General features: G+C 34.5%; 1 protein-coding gene across 1 annotated transcript; it reads right to left on the reverse strand.

Annotated features, from left to right (window-relative positions):
* Positions 1-1,746: 1,746 nt before the first annotated feature.
* Positions 1,747-20,342, reverse strand: LOC102807844 (cysteine-rich with EGF-like domain protein 2-B). Its single transcript, XM_006819408.3, has 12 exons — positions 19,692-20,342; positions 17,009-17,091; positions 15,707-15,761; positions 14,326-14,440; positions 13,849-13,887; positions 13,230-13,279; positions 8,611-8,737; positions 8,055-8,156; positions 7,416-7,598; positions 5,822-5,956; positions 4,988-5,041; positions 1,747-3,205 (listed from the first exon to the last, which is right to left on the reverse strand). Exons 1-12 carry the CDS (start codon positions 19,848-19,850, stop codon positions 2,970-2,972), a joined length of 1,338 nt encoding a protein of 445 aa, XP_006819471.2. The 5' UTR covers positions 19,851-20,342; the 3' UTR covers positions 1,747-2,969.
* Between the last annotated feature and the right edge of the window lie 434 nt (positions 20,343-20,776).

The raw sequence follows: 20,776 nt of genomic DNA on the forward strand, positions 1-20,776 counted from the left end.
TAGAGTTTTTTAAATGATGTGCTGGTTTCATATATTACAAAACTCTTAATTTCTAAATTCCTTTGTGCTTGAATTGGTTATGGCATTGTTTTGTCGTCAAACAATAAAGTCATTAGCAAAAGAACATTCAAAGCAAATAAAGATCCCTCAGTCAACTTATTTCTTCGTGAATCAAGAATACAACGCGAGATATTCGAGAGTGGGTAGCATATATACACCCGACTTGACTGCACCAATGTAGAGTAGAGACTGAAGTAACATCGTCGGAGAGGTCTGCTGGGACATTGCTTTTACTGTGGGTTTAGATAGCGATACTGGGGAAGCTGGTGTAACAGGAGAAAAAAGGTGCAATGGCAGTCTTGTTCAATGTGGAGTCAAGTGTTCAATATTCAATACAAGATGACCAGCCAAGACTTCTAGATATACCACATTCTCAGCAACGGAACCAGAAACAATAGTTACGACCATTTCACACATGTCTGGTTTATCCTCTAGAACATGCAATTTAAGGAGCATTATCACTCAGCTCACCTATCACTGATAATTATAACTTATAAGGAGATTTTAATAACACAGCTCATTTAATCAGTCACAACACTATGTGTTCAGAAAAAGCATTTTCAGCTTGCAAGTCATTTTCAAATGATTTTGGTAAAACAATGTTAATCAAAGAATATTAGATACAGGAAACATTGGCCATAGTCACAGAGGGGCAACAGAGCATGGTAACAATGTCTCACAGTGACTGCCTCTTGATTAGATTATTTTGGGTTGGGTTGGGTTGGGTTGGGTTGGCATGTACAGATTCCATCAAAGCAGTTTCTTAGCAGAGCATGCAGTCTCAGCTTCTTTATGTCATTGATTACAGTCACAGGTAATGCACAAACTATACAATAAACAATTTCAAAAACTAGAATGAGATTAGTTGTGAACATCGTTGAATTTATGGTTCAGGCTTTTAAGTTTCAAAGAATGTTTCTTGCCTTTCAATGTAGGTAAAGTGCGAAGTAGGCAATTACCAGCTTTCTAGATTTGGGCGTGTCAGCACGCTTTTGGAAGGATAATCTGTCTAGTTAATCGTAAATACTAGATAGCAAAATTTTGATGCGACTTAACATCCACGTCTTGCACAAGATTTGGCGATAAGAGACCGCAACCAACATGATTTTTTGGGATTTCGAGAAACTTAACATGAATTGTTATGGCATTCATACCCACCTCGCTATTTTTCAACTTTTAAATTGTCAGTTAACAAGGTTCACTGATGACATCATTCGACTGGCCCTCTAGAGGCGAAATGATGTCAGGCAAAGCAGACGTTTGTCGTCTGTATCACAGCCCATTTTATACCCGATATTTAGGGCATTTCGCACCCCATACAAGGTGTTTTTATTGACAGAATTCATTCATAGATCTCAAATTTCATGTACAGAGTGTCAAAAGCCAGACCTCTGCTCCCCTTTAATTACTATAGTGTTACCAAGAAGACATCTAGCATTTTCTTGTAACAAGAAGGCACCTTGAGAAACATGGGGTTAGCAATTCATTATCCAGACAGGATCTAAGTTTGGTAAATTAGACTTTGTAAGTAATAAATAACAGTTTAGTGGGAATGATATAATCTATCCATGAAACAACAAATTCATTAAAATTCAACTTCTGTAGTATGAAGATTAAGAACAGCACCCTCATTGTTCTTGGGATGCTGTCAATCACGGATTCATTCAACCATTAAAATAATTCAAGTTCATGTACAAAAAATGAATTTATTATGAGATGAAGAAATGACAAAGCACTAACCCATGGTTATTTTCGAACCAATTTCCTAAAACCCACCAAAAGACACAAAGATTAATGACAAGAGCTGCAATAGTGCTCACTGGACCAAGTAAATTTATTTTGAAGCACGTTAAAAACTGTATGTTGTTGGAGTGAGTTTGCGTCGCTACCTCTGGATGCCCTGAGTGACATAGCTGCAGAGACCTGTGGCAACGAAAAAGTTTCCAGAGGAAGAAGTTTACACGTATGTAATTCAGGGGAGTAATGTCACATGATTGCATTGGTTTGCTGTTGTGCAAGCAAAACTAGTGTAAAACACAAAAATTACACATTTTTACCCATCAATTTTGTTGTGTGCTATCTTTTCCCTACACTTCCTTGGCACTGCGAGCAGAGGCAGTAAAAACAGACCCGCGATGCCCCAGTTGTACAAAAAACTGAGCAGGCTTGAGGCACCCTGAGGTAGTGAAACAAGCGCAATCCTGGACTGTGGATAATGGCTTTAATACCTCCACACAATTAAATAATGGGGGTGGGGGTGGGGGGTTTACATCAGTTACCAATTTCAGTAAATTAATCATATTGCAATGCTCACTTTATATAAATATTTGTTAAATTAGATTGCATAAAATATTTAAAACACCCCCCCCCCCCCAACTTTGCAAATCACTCCAAGGTGTTACACTGACACGTATTGCACCAGCAGAATATGCCAAATTGGGGAGTGACTGTACAATCCAGTGTGTACTAATACATGATGCAATGCAATGTTATTATGTTATAAAACACAAGGGAAATTCCTAAAGTGAAATTTGATTGATTGATTGATTGATTGATTGATGATTTTGCTGGTCCAAGATCAACTACTGTCAATTCTGTATTGGAAGCCACATCCCCTATAGAAGCCACTCCAATTTTGAATAATTGAGAACCCCAAATTCATCATTTCTCATATGTGTAGATGCCTTAATAGAAGCCACATCCCATCTATTGCATTTTAATAGAAGCTGCTGCTTCTAATGTGGACTTTACAGTAGTTATCTAACAATTGTCTTATTACACTTTTCAGCTGATGAACTGCGTGATGAAAAGCTACAAGAAGTTACAGGAGATGGAAAAATATAAATTGTCAATAAATAAAATATAACTGGCAAATAATTAGGCAACTTGAAATGTTGTGAAAGAATACGTCACAATTCAACATGACTGTTATTTACTTTAGATTCACCATTCTCTATATTTTGAACTTTCAAATTTTCAGTGTTTTGTTGAGGTGGCCGAGTAGTTAGGACTTCATGACTAGTACTAGATTCATCTTTTGTGAAAGTGTGGGAATCAGTATTACTCCCGTCTCCTGGCAACCCCTCAGCATCGCTACCATCAGCATCACTTTTCTCAACAGTAGGTATAAGGTCACCATTTTCATCTGCCAAAAGATATGCAGAGATTGATTAAATTGAGAAACCAAGACAAAAGTACCTGAATTTGAAGAAAGCATAATTAAATTATAAGTAAAAATAAACGAAAGAAAACAAATTTGAGAAGTAGTTTTGGGCAATGTGACCAATTATTATACTGTGCTTTTGACCCCGAAATTGACAACTTTTGTGCTGCAATTAATTAGTTAAAATTACTGACATTAATTTTATGACTCATGGATGCGAGAGTAAAGGACTGTGAAAATTAAAATTTCATTCTAATTCTAAAAAATAAAAACATTAATCCTGAAGAGATTTGATTTGGCAGTTGTGTTAATGTCAAATTGTTCCAATTTGGTTACGATTATCAAATTAACATATTTAAACTTATAAAACACTAAATAACAGTAAAATGATTTTGATAATTGTGGAGGAGTTAAAAAAATACAAACCTTCCTCCATTTCTTTGATACGCAAGAGAAAAACATCAAAAAACGTGTGAGAAGGAGTGATTGTTTTTAAATACAACTGTGCATACAAAGGTTAAGGTAAAGAATTATCACCCAATAACACTACGATAGTTATTACAAAATTACACAGTATGAAAGACAACAAAATTTACCCCAACAAACATTATTTATTCTAATCTATAATATACAGGCTTGTTTATTCAATGTGAAAAAAAACATTGCTAAAAATTTAATAATTTAGTGAATAAAATACATTTTGATTGAAATGCAACATGAAAAAACAGTTTAAAGCTGACTATGGGTGCCATTTTTCATTATGTCAGTGAGTCAATGAGAAAACCTAATTACAAATCAGGAAGGAGAGCAAGTTCTAGTCCCTGTGGTACTTGGCAACTCACTGTGAAGAAAGATGTTATTTTAGATAGTGCACTGAAGGCAGGAACAGCCATCGACTGGAAATCACATCCCAAAACTGAATGCCACGAGCAAACACACTAACCATTGGGATGAATAATTAGCAAATGTTTTGAAATGCCCAGAAAAAATAAATAAATCATTAAATAAAAAAAACGTACAACTGTTTTACGGTAAATTCACTTTGTCTTTTCAAAAAACAATCAAGACATGGTATTTCAATACAATATGCACCTCCCATGATGCAATGGTCAGGGAAGAGCAAAGAACTTCAATTATGGGATGGGAAGTAACAGTATTGTGAAAATTTTAACAAAATAACTTCTATGAATTCCAACGTGCTATGACTTTAAATTTATACAAACTATACATACAATCCAAGAGATAAACTTTAAACATTGCTTTGCAAAAACGTGTCAAGTTGCATTCAAAACATCTATTCTCTAAAAAAAAAAAAACTGGATGTTTTGATTTGCAGCATGAAAACTTAGATCAATGTTCTCCCAATGATTATTCCAAGCATCATAGACATGTTTTGATTAGTTCAGAAACAAAATTCTTTTTTTTTCTACATCCATAAAGTATTATTTTACAAGTACCGGGTACTACTTGTTTTTTGCACAGCATGGCATGGGATGGGTTTATTTCAATTTTCTGCTCAAAAACATTAGAGATATCTTCATCAGCCTTGGGCACTCTTCCAATTAAATGAATAATTAAAAATACTGGATAAAAAAACCAGTTTATTTGTGTGCTATGAGTGGATTCGATTCCCTGATTGCCTGTATATGTATATTCCGCCTAGTGCAACACCAAATACAAAAGCACCAAATGGACTTCCTCTGGCAGCAACTACAGATATAATAAATATAATGGCATAGATGGTATAGCGGAGAACTTGTTCACCTTTTGTAGGCTCCTTACCCTCGTCTTCATCAAAGCCTTCTTTCAGCATTTTCACTGCAAACAAATTTTTAAATATTTCACTGAAATAATGTTTTAAAAACGCCCTGACTCTTTGAGTGGCAAAATAACAAAATACTCCTGCATATTTTTTGTTATTATTATTTAAAGATTTGTAACAAATTTATGAAAGATACCCCAAAATATTGCACCAAATTGTTTGTGAGAAAAATTAAGACCACGAGAGTAGTGTTTTTAATCGTTGCTTCCATGGTAACAAGTTTAGTTTATCGGTACCTATATTTTTTATTTGCTCCCACTCATTTATTTACTAAGCAAACATATTGACATTTTGTTTTGATTAGCTGCATACATAAGTGATTGTGTAGATATTGAAAGCAGATTGACAAAATACATATACATAAACCAAAAATTAGCTGTAACAAAAAAAAAGGGATTTCGGAATTGTCAGCTGACACCAACAATTTTAAAGAGTTGTTCAATTCAGACTAAAAACAAAAATTCTGTTTTTGTCTTGACATGTTCAAAAAATAGTGAATTGGGAGCATTTTTTTTTTGCAGGTTTTTTTTTGTTGTGAACATTTCAACAGAAACAATAATTGTGAGTGGTTCGTTTTGAAATTGAATTGCATGATGAGGAAAAACTAATATATTTTTAGGGCTTTTATATTACTCTCCATTGTACAAAATTAAAGATTTAAACGAAAACACCGAGTTGTTTGTTGACATCAATTTCTATTGGCCAGTGATTAAATGAGGTGATACTACATGTTTAATCCCAAATATCTAAGCTCCAGGAAAATGAAAAGTACGTACTCGTTTCTTCACTAATACACTCTTCACCATGTCTTTCATATCCAGCTTCACAATCACAGTAGTAGCTTCCTGCGTTGTTATAACAAGACATCCTCTCGGCACACTCTATATTCAAAACTTCACACTCGTCAATGTCTGCAGTAACACAAAAAATGAAATTAAAATTAATAGGGTAATTGAATAATTAAAAGGATATGAATTATATAGTTGCAGAGTATCAAAGAGTAAAATTAAATAATTTACCGTACTTGACCGCGTGAGCGCCCAGGGGCCTCAACTCAGAAAATCACGATTTTTTAGGGGTGGGCGCTTACCCGATTTTATTTCAGCGAATAAGCGACATGGTTTTTCCAAAAAACTAGTAACTAGCCATTTTTGAGAGGTAAACTGAATATGGCATGAAATATTTATCGCATTTTACTTTTATTAACAGATCATTGTCGAAGCGTAGTTTACACACGGTTATCGTATTCTACGCATTCACAACATGTTCACAGCGATCGATATCCACGCTGTATCATATAAAAACGATTACCAAGATTAGTTACGCAAGACCAAGTTTTAAATTAGTTGCATTTTGAAGGGATGGGCGCTTTGCTGAATGTGACCCCATATATAAAAATTGTGCAAAAGTGGGGGGGTGGGCGCTTGCCTGGGCATGGGCGCTTGCCCGGGCATGGGCGCTAACGCGGTCGAGTATGGTATATAGAACAAAAACTATTTTCATTTTATATGCATTTATGCAGCCAATTTATGCGACACATTTGTTAAATTTTAATATTTTTTTTGTGTTTAAGAAAATTATTATTTTAAAACTCTTATTACTGAGCTGAAATTAACATGTAAAACCATTTTATTGCACTGACAAAGTAATAGCAACATCAAATTCGCTAGCACAGCTGCACACTGATAGGAAAAGTGACATTATTATGTTAGTAAGATGGCCACAAATCATGGAATGTGCACAATGCACAACATGTCAGCACTTTCAACTTGAACATACAAGTCAGGAGAAACAATAGCGTCCATTCAATATTCGGAACTGAGTACAAAAATAAGTATTTATTGATTGTGTGTGTGCAATTAATGTTATTGAGTTTTGGAAGAGGATATTAATAGGGGCAATTGTAAAAAAAAAAAAAAAAAAAAAAAACTTATTATGCTCAGATTTGAAAAATATCATTCTTCAACATATGCTGCAAAAAGTCTGATGAGAAAATGTTTTAAATGCACAGATGAACAAATATTCGTCAAATTAATAGTCATTTTTTTCAGGCTGCCTCTGACTAGGATATAAGAATGGAGACCAGTTGTCATTTTGGATTGTATTGTGTCCAGCTAATGATTTATATAAAACAGAAATGTTAAAAACAAAATAAGCTCTAAATCAGCTCCCGGTATCTTTAAAAATAATTGATTTGTCTTGGTGTCTGGATTAAATCAAATTGATTAACACATGTCAGAGATACGCGAGATACAAACATGGTGACTTCACCTAAACATCAAAAAATAGTAGCTATTTTGATCAAATTTGTGAATATTTAATGAAACTTTATTGTATTTTGTGATTGAAAAATATTATATTGTAACTTACCATCACATTCACCTTCAACCATTTCAAAGCCGTTTTTACACTTTATACATTTATCAGGTCCGTCACCGAGACACGATTCACATGCATAGTCACATCCCGTACATTTAAATGAACCAACAGTGTTCATACAATATTCATTGGTTTCGCATGGGTTGGCTTCAGAATCACTACACTCATCAAAATCTATGGGAGAATTAATAAATGTTGTGTTATGTGTATGTATTACATATACTGCAAGACGTGTGGATCATTGCAGCCTCATTCAGTCCATGACCCTTGACTGCTTCCAGAAAGTTGGCCATAGTAGGCCAATCGAGCAACATCGCTTGTAAATACTGATCAGTGACAGTGTTAGACAGGTTGTCACTCTATATAGAGTTTTTTTGACATGTAAAATTTGGTCATAACTGTTTAATTGTGGCCACTATAGACAGGAGGCTGCTTTATAGAGTTGACTTTTAACACAGGTTTGACTGTACTGTAAGACACAGAAAAGTTTTTTTTTTAATAAAAACGATTTGTTTTGAAGTGAATGTCTTATGTAAATCAAGATAATGCTTTCTTTTGTGAGAAATGTGAGTGCAAACAGAAAACAAATGGTTTCAGAATCCAAATGTTGAATAATATTAGATTGGTTACCTTGGCAACCTTCATCATCAGATTCTTCCCATCCTTCTTTGCACTCGTCGCAATCCTTTGGTGACGGTCCCCAACAAGTGTGAGCACACGCTTCATGGCATTCTGGGAATGAGATAGAGAGACAAGAAACATCAAAAATAAACATAATCATCTGCACCAGTCAGCCAAATGCGCTCAAACATCAAAACAAGGTACATACGTATACACAAGGTTTTTAAGTTCATCCTTAGTGTACGCTTGAGAGACAAAATTAATCTGGAAATTACTGAATATTATACTATTACGGTATACTAAATCATGATAATTTCAAGCAACGAAAACTGTTCACAGTACATATATCAAGTTCTTCATGTTACAAAACATAGGATAGGATGGAACAGAAATGCCACCACATGCAAATATTTTGCAAATGTTCTTTATGCAGACTGTCATGATGTAGCAAGTGTCTGAGACTTTAAATTAAATATAAATCTATAGACAAGATGACATTAACATCAAATTCCATATCCAAGAACCAATTTTATCTTACAATTCTATCAAGATGTATTCCACTTACTTTCACAGATGACATGCGTTTTATTTTTAGTTTCTTCAAAAAATCCATCTTTACAAACTTCACATATTTCCCCTTTGTAACCATCGTCACATTTACATTTTCCAGAACCGCCACGTGTTCCCTCTCCCTGTGAATCAAGACAATGCAAGTGAAATATCTATTATCTGTTAAAAACTTATCATTCATGCTTCATGTAAATAAACATCATAGACATGAACACTATACAGCCACCATGTAAATATACACTTAGATGTGAACACTATACAGCCACCTTGTAAATATACACTTAGATGTGAACACTATACAGCCACCTTGTAAATATACACTTAGATGTGAACACTATACAGCCACCTTGTAAATATATACTTAGATGTGAACACTATACAGCCAACTTGTAAATATACACTTAGATGTGAACACTATACAGCCACCTTGTAAATATACATCATAGATGTGAACACTATACAGCCACCTTGTAAATATACACATAGATGTGAACACTATACAGCCTCCATGTAAATATACACTTAGATGTGAACACTATACAGCCTCCATGTAAATATACACATAGATGTGAACACTATACAGCCTCCATGTAAATATACACATAGATGTGAACACTATACAGCCTCCATGTAAATATACACTTAGATGTGAACACTATACAGCCTCCATGTAAATATACACTTAGATGTGAACACTATACAGCCACCTTGTAAATATACACTTAGATGTGAACACTATACAGCCTCCATGTAAATATACACTTAGATGTGAACACTATACAGCCACCATGTAAATATACACTTAGATGTGAACACTATACAGCCACCTTGTAAATATACACTTAGATGTGAACACTATACAGCCACCTTGTAAATATATACTTAGATGTGAACACTATACAGCCAACTTGTAAATATACACTTAGATGTGAACACTATACAGCCTCCATGTAAATATACACATAGATGTGAACACTATACAGCCTCCATGTAAATATACACATAGATGTGAACACTATACAGCCTCCATGTAAATATACACTTAGATGTGAACACTATACAGCCTCCATGTAAATATACACATAGATGTGAACACTATACAGCCTCCATGTAAATATACACATAGATGTGAACACTATACAGCCTCCATGTAAATATACACTTAGATGTGAACACTATACAGCCTCCATGTAAATATACACTTAGATGTGAACACTATACAGCCACCTTGTAAATATACACTTAGATGTGAACACTATACAGCCTCCATGTAAATATACACTTAGATGTGAACACTATACAGCCTCCATGTAAATATACACTTAGATGTGAACACTATACAGCCTCCATGTAAATATACACATAGATGTGAACACTATACAGCCTCCATGTAAATATACACATAGATGTGAACACTATACAGCCTCCATGTAAATATACACTTAGATGTGAACACTATACAGCCTCCATGTAAATATACACATTGATGTGAACACTATACAGCCTCCACGTAAATATACACTTAGATGTGAAAACTATACAGCCTCCATGTAAATATACACTTAGATGTGAACACTATACAGCCTCCATGTAAATATACACATAGATGTGAACACTATACAGCCTCCATGTAAATATACACTTAGATGTGAACACTATACAGCCTCCATGTAAATATACACTTAAACATGAACACTATACAGCCTCCATGTAAATATACACTTAGATGTGAACACTATACAGCCTCCATGTAAATATACACTTAGATGTGAACACTATACAGCTTCCATGTAAATATACACATAGATGTGAACACTATACAGCCTCCATGTAAATATACACATAGATGTGAACACTATACAGCCTCCATGTAAATATACACATAGATGTGAACACTATACAGCTTCCATGTAAATATACACTTAGATGTCAACACCATACAGCCTCCATGTAAATATACACTTAGATGTGAACACAATACAGCCTCCATGTAAATATACACTTAGACATGAACACTATACAGCCTCCATGTAAATATACACATAGATGTGAACACTATACAGCCTCCATGTAAATATACACATAGATGTGAACACATACAGCCTCCATGTAAATATACACTTAGATGTGAACACTATACAGCCTCCATGTAAATATACACTTAAACATGAACACTATACAGCCTCCATGTAAATATATACATAGATGTGAACACTACAGCCTCCATGTAAATATACACTTAGATGTGAACACTATACAGCCTCCATGTAAATATACACATAGATGTGAACACTATACAGCCTCCATGTAAATATACACTTAGATGTGAACACTATACAGCCTCCATGTAAATATACACTTAGATGTGAACACTATACAGCCACCTTGTAAATATACACTTAGGTGTGAACACTATACAGCCAACTTAAACATGAACACTATACAGCCTCCATGTAAATATACACTTAGATGTGAACACTGCAGCCTCCATGTAAATATACACATAGATGTGAATACTATACAGCCACCTTGTAAATATACACATAGATGTGAACACTATACAGCCACCTTGTAAATATACACTTAGATGTGAACACTATACAGCCACCTTGTAAATATACACTTACATGTGAACACTATACAGCCACCTTGTAAATATACACTTAGATGTGAACACTATACAGCCACCTTGTAAATATACATCATAGATGTGAACACTATACAGCCACCTTGTAAATATACACATAGATGTGAACACTATACAGCCTCCATGTAAATATACACTTAGATGTGAACACTATACAGCCTCCATGTAAATATACACATAGATGTGAACACTATACAGCCTCCATGTAAATATACACATAGATGTGAACACTATACAGCCTCCATGTAAATATACACTTAGATGTGAACACTATACAGCCTCCATGTAAATATACACTTAGATGTGAACACTATACAGCCACCTTGTAAATATACACTTAGATGTGAACACTATACAGCCTCCATGTAAATATACACTTAGATGTGAACACTATACAGCCTCCATGTAAATATACACTTAGATGTGAACACTATACAGCCTCCATGTAAATATACACATAGATGTGAACACTATACAGCCTCCATGTAAATATACACATAGATGTGAACACTATACAGCCTCCATGTAAATATACACTTAGATGTGAACACTATACAGCCTCCATGTAAATATACACTTAGATGTGAACACTATACAGCCTCCATGTAAATATACACATAGATGTGAACACTATACAGCCTCCATGTAAATATACACTTAGATGTGAACACTATACAGCCTCCATGTAAATATACACTTAGATGTGAACACTATACAGCCTCCATGTAAATATACACTTAGATGTGAACACTATACAGCCTCCATGTAAATATACACTTAGATGTGAACACTATACAGCTTCCATGTAAATATACACATAGATGTGAACACTATACAGCCTCCATGTAAATATACACTTAGATGTGAACACTATACAGCTTCCATGTAAATATACACTTAGATGTGAACACCATACAGCCTCCATGTAAATATACACTTAGATGTGAACACAATACAGTCTCCATGTAAATATACACTTAGACATGAACACTATACAGCCTCCATGTAAATATACACATAGATGTGAACACTATACAGCCTCCACGTAAATATACACTTAGATGTGAACACTATACAGCCTCCATGTAAATATACACATAGATGTGAACACTATACAGCCTCCATGTAAATATACACATAGATGTGAACACATACAGCCTCCATGTAAATATACACTTAGATGTGAACACTATACAGCCTCCATGTAAATATACACTTAAACATGAACACTATACAGCCTCCATGTAAATATATACATAGATGTGAACACTACAGCCTCCATGTAAATATACACTTAGATGTGAACACTATACAGCCTCCATGTAAATATACACATAGATGTGAACACTATACAGCCTCCATGTAAATATACACTTAGATGTGAACACTATACAGCCTCCATGTAAATATACACTTAGATGTGAACACTATACAGCCACCTTGTAAATATACACTTAGGTGTGAACACTATACAGCCAACTTAAACATGAACACTATACAACCTCCATGTAAATATACACTTAGATGTGAATACTATACAGCCTCCATGTAAATATACACTTAGATGTGAACACTATACAGCCTCCATGTAAATATACACTTAGATGTGAACACTATACAGCCTCCATGTAAATATACACTTAGATGTGAACACTGCAGCCTCCATGTAAATATACACATAGATGTGAATACTATACAGCCACCTTGTAAATATACACATAGATGTGAACACTATACAGCCACCTTGTAAATATACACTTAGATGTGAACACTATACAGCCTCCATGTAAATATACACTTAGATGTGAACACTATACAGCCTCCATGTAAATATACACTTAGATGTGAACACTATACAGCCATCATGTAAATATACACTTAGATGTGAACCAAGTATTCTTTCTCTCTGTCAATAAATATACCCATAACTAAACACAGATTCAATCTTCTACCCTGGGAGAACTTACCTTACATTTTCCATTACCCATACACGGACGTTCTACTCCGCCAGGACATTCTGTACAAGTGAATAGTTATTGACATGAATTTCGTTCATTTTATACTTTTATCCCAATAAAATATACACTCACAGGTCACCAGAATTGAAGTGATTTCAAATAACCTGCTGATGTCGTTTTTTTCCCCATCCATTTCAGCTACTGTAGAATACTTTATTTTCGCTTGGAATTAATTTTCACTGATAGAATGATTCAGTGAAAATAATTTATTTTATTTTACATTCAACTCATCAGAAATCAATGAAAATAAATTTTGTACAAAACACCCGAAAAGTCTTTTCAGCGAAAATAATTTCCAGCTATAATAAAGTATTTTACAGTATTCATAGAGGCTTTCAACAGATGATGTGTTAAGTATGGGTCCCATGCAACATAAACAACACACGTACATTGCTTATATGAATTAAATCAACAACGCCATGGCAACTCATGGTCGATATCAAATGTAAATAAAGTCTGTTCCACAAAATTCAAATCAATTTATTACGCAGAGAGGATTTATTAAAACAAACCACCGATCAAAATACTTGATAAAAAGTTCACTAAGCAACAGAAAAAAAATACTCGCCTTTACATTCTGACCCATACGTATTATTTGGGCAACAAACTGAAACAAATAACACAATAATCAATGATTATGAGAAGTATATTGGTGGGTACTATTGTATCAGTTTGTCAAATGAAAAAAGACCAGGTTTTCTCTGTGGATATTGTCAAAGACATCAAGAATGGTTTTGCCTTGAGGGGGGGGGGAATCCTAAAGAGGATGTCTTTCATTGTATAATATGCATTTTAGTTAACATATGAATAACTGATTGACATCAACTACGATATACTGTAAGCTGCAATTTTGAGTCTTTAAGACCATAGAGTTATTGTTATCAGCATCTGATTGCAATTTACAGTGGTTATCGTGTTCACCTTACGTCAAGATAGGCAGAAGTGACTTCATTGTATGGAAATGTCGCCTGGCAGAGTTATATTAAAAACTTGTGCACATGAATATAACGAAACTACCGGTAGTAAAAAAAAAAAAGAAATCCACCTTTTATTTCTTCGATACATAACCACTGATGTAAAAAGTTTTTATTCTCATCTTCTTGGCGATCTTTCCACCATGTTTCCAGGAGTTCTTCATGCTCTTCGAACATTCGGTTACACTGTAAGGGGGAAAAAAAGCAAATGTTATATTCAATAGTAACCACTGAAGGCAACCTTTCAATAAATTTCCATGCATACTATTTTACGATTTTAAGTTTTAAATTACAATGATTATTTAAAAACAAGTTTACATTCAAAAATGACAAGTACTAATAAATTTTCATGTTGTTGTATTGTGGTTTTAATTTAATGACAATGAAAAACAATGTAACATTCAATAGTGGCCACTGAGGGCACTCTTCTAATAAATTTCTATTTCCATAACAACGTATGCAAACTACGTGCATGTCAAATTTTGAAAAGTCATCAAACGCATAAAAAATACAGTACTGTATGAACATTTTTTTTACTTGGAATATATTTGTGGTGAATGAGTTAATCTGCTGAAAAGAAAATATAGTGAATATACTCATTTTTCCCAAATTGTTTCCCATGCATGCAGCTAAATCAGTGAAAATGTATTACATCAACTTTAATCTGGTTTTCAACAAAAATGAATTTCATAGTACAGTAGTCTTAAATGAATTTTGACATATTGCACTTTATTTTAATAGAGTGAACAGAAAAGTGACAAAAAGTAACTTTACAAGTTAGTGGGTAATCTACATCAAAATGAACAACAGCGCCCTCGCCAAGATAATTTCTATATTACCAGTAAGAGCAGTATTGATCACAAAACTGACATGCACATTATTGTAGTACACAAGTGAATACATTACATTTTAGTGTTATTTACTTGACTTGGCATAACATGTGACTGACGATTCAGACTTACCAAATAAACACTACCAAGCCACGAGTCAAGCTCGGAATCAACTACATTTCCTTTAGGATCAACAGTGAGCCGAGGTTTACGTCGTCCACCTCGATACTACAGATTAAATACTGAATAATCTGAATAATCATCTATGGCTTCAGTGTTCGTGGATTACCGAAATGTGCATACAAATCAATTTGATACAATATGCATTTCACAAAGAATGTCACCAACACTTGGAAAACCTCTATATGTACACAAACTGGGATACTGAGTTCTTTCCATCATGAACTTTGCAGCTACTAAAAAGCAACTCCATTTTTTCTATTTTACAGGATGCAACAAAAATACAACCGTTTTTGTTTAAAGATTACTATGGTAACTGATGTAAAGAATCAGATCCTAGTAAAACAAATCTAAAAACATTTCATCTCCAAATGTGTTCAAATTGTAAATTATACAGTATATAATAATACAAATGTACTCGTAACAGTCACCCAAAACTTACCTCGTGTTCAGAACTTGTACATAATTTCTCTGTAATTTCAACAAACCTTGTTTCACTGCAAAAGATAGAATTTGTAAGTTATACTCCTTCATTTTAAAATATAGTTCAAGTAAGTCAGAGTGAACTACTTAAATTTACGTTAATCGGCTAAAATTCATACCAAATAAAGTACAGGCATTCCAGTGATGAATTTGTCTCGTATCCTAAATATTTCTAAACTTCTCACAAATATACTTATTTACCTTTGCCTCACTTTCAAAGGGATGCAAAATGGAGGCTATAAACAGCACTCCCCTGATTTCTGAAACACGATTTTTTCACCAGATCCTAAATAGTATCATTCACACTGAAAATGTTTTTTTTTGACAAATATTTCAGTTTCACAATCCCTGCTGGTCTTGATGAGCTTTACTTTAATAATATTGTCTGATCTGACAGAAGATTTTATTTAATTTATAAACACCCATTTTCATCTTGTACAATGAGTGTTAAATACATTCTTATATTTTAACGCCTATTGGGTGATAACAGTGACACAGTAATAACGAGTATAGAAATCTTTAGTTATACCTTTTTGTTCAACAAATCATGGCAAAAATATTAAAAACAGTTCTAAAAACTTTTGAAATTTTTTGTTTAAACAATTAAAACCTTTGTAACACTGATACAAATAGACATTTGATATGCTTTGATTCCTAACACACTCCTAGTCTTCGTATATCATCAACATTGAGACATGTTTCACTGTAAATATTACTGAAAATGAGAAATGGCTGACCAGAATAAAGCCAGTCATAAGGGAATCGCATATGCAGTTTGGAAAACGCAGGTAGCAAGACTTTCTTAGAATATCAATTACAACTTTATATTTCAACATTTATTCTAGATTTTAACAAAATAGAATACACTTTAAATCTTATTTTTTTTTTCCTAAGAAAACATGAGGTTGGTTGTTTCTGTGTACTATAGAGATTTAAACTTCTTTTTTCTTTTTTAAGTGCACATGTAACTTTTAATTAATTTGTTAACATTATTTTGTTATGCACCTTAGTGATGTTACTGTTGTGTCTAATAAATATTAAACAAATATTGTAATTTGAATGTTTTTTGGCATTTATATTTTTGAAGCAAGTGATAACGATTACCACTGTACACATTGTCAAATAACTGAATAGACATGCCTATACACCACTGTACACATTGTCAAATAACTGAATAGACATGCATATACACCACTGTACACATTGTCAAGTAACTGAATAGACATGCATATACACCACTGCCAATATAATTGCCACTCACCTGTTTGCATAGCTTCCTAAGGCTCTTTCTTCCCATGCTGTGTTACCGCCACCAAAATGTCCCTTTTCTGTAGCTTTTATTCCCTGTTGAATTGTGGTATAAATTACAGAAATGTTTGTTCTACCCATACCTTTGGTAAGGGAAGTTTGCGGACAATAAACTTATCAGGTGTATTCAGGGGAAAAAAATTAGCAGTAGCCCTCTTTTCTTAGACTTACTAGAACTTTGTAGGTCGAATTAACTACAAGAAATTTTCTCACAAATTTACTGCACCATGGTTTCCCAAGCAATTTATTTTTGACAATAGATGATCAGCTACATGTCGTACGTAATAAATACAGATACAGCTTACCGGTAAATAGATTATACATTTTAGAATCTATTTTGAATAATAATTTCCTTCCTAAATTTAGATGGGATAAAAAAAATGCTTGTACGGAATAACAAGCAGCCTGTCAGCTGAGATAGTTCCGCTGTTAGCAATGCACATTTCAATTAAAGAACTGAAGATATCATTTGGAAAAGGACAAATCTAAGAGAGGTCTACCTCAGGAACCTATATGTATAGTAAAAAAGCAATCAGACTCACTGTCTTCAACGAGAATTCGAAAATATCACTTTTACCAAAAATGACAAAAATATTCATCAAAATTAGAGAATTGAAGATATCATGACATGAAATGAACAAATCTGAGAGAGGTCTATCCAAGGTACATATACACCAAGTATCAAAGCATTCAGGCTTGTAGTTTTCAAGAAGTAGATGAAAAAGTAAAAAGTTTACACTGACAACGGACGTCGCCAGACAATCACTCATATGATAAGCTCCGCTCGACAAAGTCGACAGCGGAGCCAATTAAATATTAGTCAGGAAAAAGTTGCATCTTCTTGTGGTTTAAAGTACTTTGGGTATAATTTGTAGATTGCACAGTTCCTATTTTTCAGATTTGAGGATGCATTTAATTAATGATTTAGGAAAGATATAAAAGGTATGGATCCGTGGCTTTGGGGTCCCATTCTGCTGAAGCTGATAACACCAGCGTGTGGTAACCATGGTGATGTATACAGTACACTATTTCAATTTAAAAAAAAAAATTTTTTAGTGCAAGCGAGCAAATTTCAACAAGCAAACCTTACATTAGATATACTAATGCACATAAACAACTGCGCATTAGAAAAGCATGTCTCACATTTTTCATTCTTATAGTACAGGGACAGGGAAATAAAACATTTCCAGTATATATATATAATTAATTATGATTAGGACTCCACTCGTTATTAAGCATGTAACTATTGCTACGTTCACACGACAGCATTTTATCGGAGCCCAACGGCTCGAGCCAGCAAAAATGGCTGTGTAAACGCGTTCGGCTCAAGTCGGCTCAAGCCAAGTTCGACTCCACTAAATCCTTGGGGTTGAACTCCGATAGGGTTGAGTCCCGACATGGCTCCGATCGTGTAAACGCATCGGGCCCAACTATCGGAGCTGAAATCACGCCCTCAATCGTTTTCTTCGAGTAACCTCTCATTTCAATTATGGCAGAGACAACATCTTTCGTAATTTCACGCAATTTCCGGCTTGATGAAGAGGTACGCGTCCTAATATATAGTAACAAATTATTGCGATAGATTGATAGCTCAACGGGAAAAAAAAAATGACGTACTAAATTATGCGACAAAAACTTGAATGAACGGAAACTTTTTTAAAGACACTAAAGATACAAATCGTAGAAGCGATCGCGGTACAGTGACATGTTCCTGGTAGGTTTACATTCTTCCATAGTCCCTCTATGATAGATAGAGAGAATCTGTGATTCTTCCTAATAGTTTAGATATTACTACAGTTGAGTAGTTACAAAATGGTAATTTTGCATGACAATAACTTGAGCAAATAGGCTGTATTAAACGCATTTTAGCTGTCGTGTTTCCTGTTTATTCGAGATACTAGTACCTAAATCATAATATTGTCTTTTCTACCTCCATATCTCAGGCTCGCGACTTTTTTTTTTTCTCCTAGCTCAACAGCATCGTGCCATGTAAAGAAAAAACACAAGCACGACACTAAAATCGTTTTCAGTCACTAATTATTCGAGGGCACTATTCCGTTCGGCTCTGATCGAACTGAATCAAACTCTGGTAGATCTCGGCTCTCATTCGGCTCCCAACCGTATGAACGCATTAGAGATAATCTCCTGTTAATCAATGGGAGGAGCAGTAGTTCGGCTCCGATAGAATGCTGTCATGTGAACATAGCATATAAAGCAATATACATGTTATCAGATTGGTTTTCAACAACATCTAAATTAATACTTTTGTTTGTTTTCTTGTACTTTATTTAATTTCCTGTTGAATGAGTAAAATCCCTTCTGAGAAATTCTACACGTTTCAATAAACTAATACATGGGTTTTCAACAAAAAGCATCAGTGTGACATGCTATATGGTAAAGCTGTGAAAAGAGATCTCAGCATACGTGGCTTTGAGAATTGCATACTTTATATTTATCTACCTTTGGTTGCACATAAATGTAATACAGTAACTGTGAATTGAAATTCCAGAACTACATGAAATTAAAATCCTGCGAATATTATTCATTTTACCACTTTACTTTTTTTTAATCGTCCCTAAATACTAATACGGCATCTACTTGAATAATAGATTACGGTACGTAGACAATATTTTTACCTCATGAAATCCTTTCACTATTTTTCGGCAAGTTTCACATTCTCTTTCTACCAAATCGCTCTTCTTTGTGCCTTTTTTCTTCTTCGCACTTTCTGTCGTCTGCATTAAAACTAATATCAGCAGAGTTGAAACAAACAGTGTCCTGAAAACAGTCATCATGTGAACCACGTCGTGTACTGTCACCGCATCTGTTGCAAACGTCGGAGGTTATGGATGAAGTTCAAAGCAACTCGTGTTGCAATCAGGTACGTTCAATTTACTTACACTTCGGCTGTTAAAGACTTGAACTGTGTTACATGAAATAACACAGATTACTACAGCTGTGTTTTATTTTGAAATTGAACAGCTCTTAGCGGGCGCAGTTATTTACTTTTAAACCGGTAACCACACGTGTCAACAGCAGAGCGCTCGATGTAAGGAACCCCGTTGTTTTGCAGCGGTATTTGGAACCAAACTATATCAACAATATTCAAGGAATATACGTTACAAAAGAGTATGCGTCGCCTACGTGAAAGGTTATTTCTAGTGAGTGAGCGTCAGAAAAGCTTCCAATCACCGGCAGCCGAGACGAACTGGTATAGTACTGGGGGCAGCCATCTTGAAAAATACAGACCAATGAGTGATCGCCACGACTATGCCACAGCGCATGCCCAAAAAACTTCTGGGTGGTTCACGCGAATAAGGGACGCACTTACATCAATGGTGGTGGGCAAAATTTGAAAGAGCAACCAATATTCTCCAATTTTTTTGAAATTTTATTTTTCATTCTGTTTGACTGTTTTTTTCGAGTTTACAAAATGTGAGCTGGCTGGAGCCTTCATTCCTTGTATATTTCTTACACTAGATACCAGCCGATACCCCCCTGCTCATAGAGACTGCGTACAGTTGATCATAGTTCCTGGGCTCCCTGTTCTCATATTGACTACTATTGGGGAAATCCAATATGGCCAGTGACCCGGCCCAGTTGGCACTGATTTGGTCAAATGTACCTGTCAATAAAGACCAAAATGGAAGATATTTCATGTTTAAGTTTACATTGGCATATTCAACCTAATCAAGACAAAGAGATTAATGTGTATTCATTT

Source organism: Saccoglossus kowalevskii, chromosome 3 (genome assembly GCF_978046115.1).
Source record: "Saccoglossus kowalevskii chromosome 3, keSacKowa6.1, whole genome shotgun sequence".
In the NCBI taxonomy this organism is placed as follows: Eukaryota; Metazoa; Hemichordata; class Enteropneusta; family Harrimaniidae; genus Saccoglossus; species Saccoglossus kowalevskii.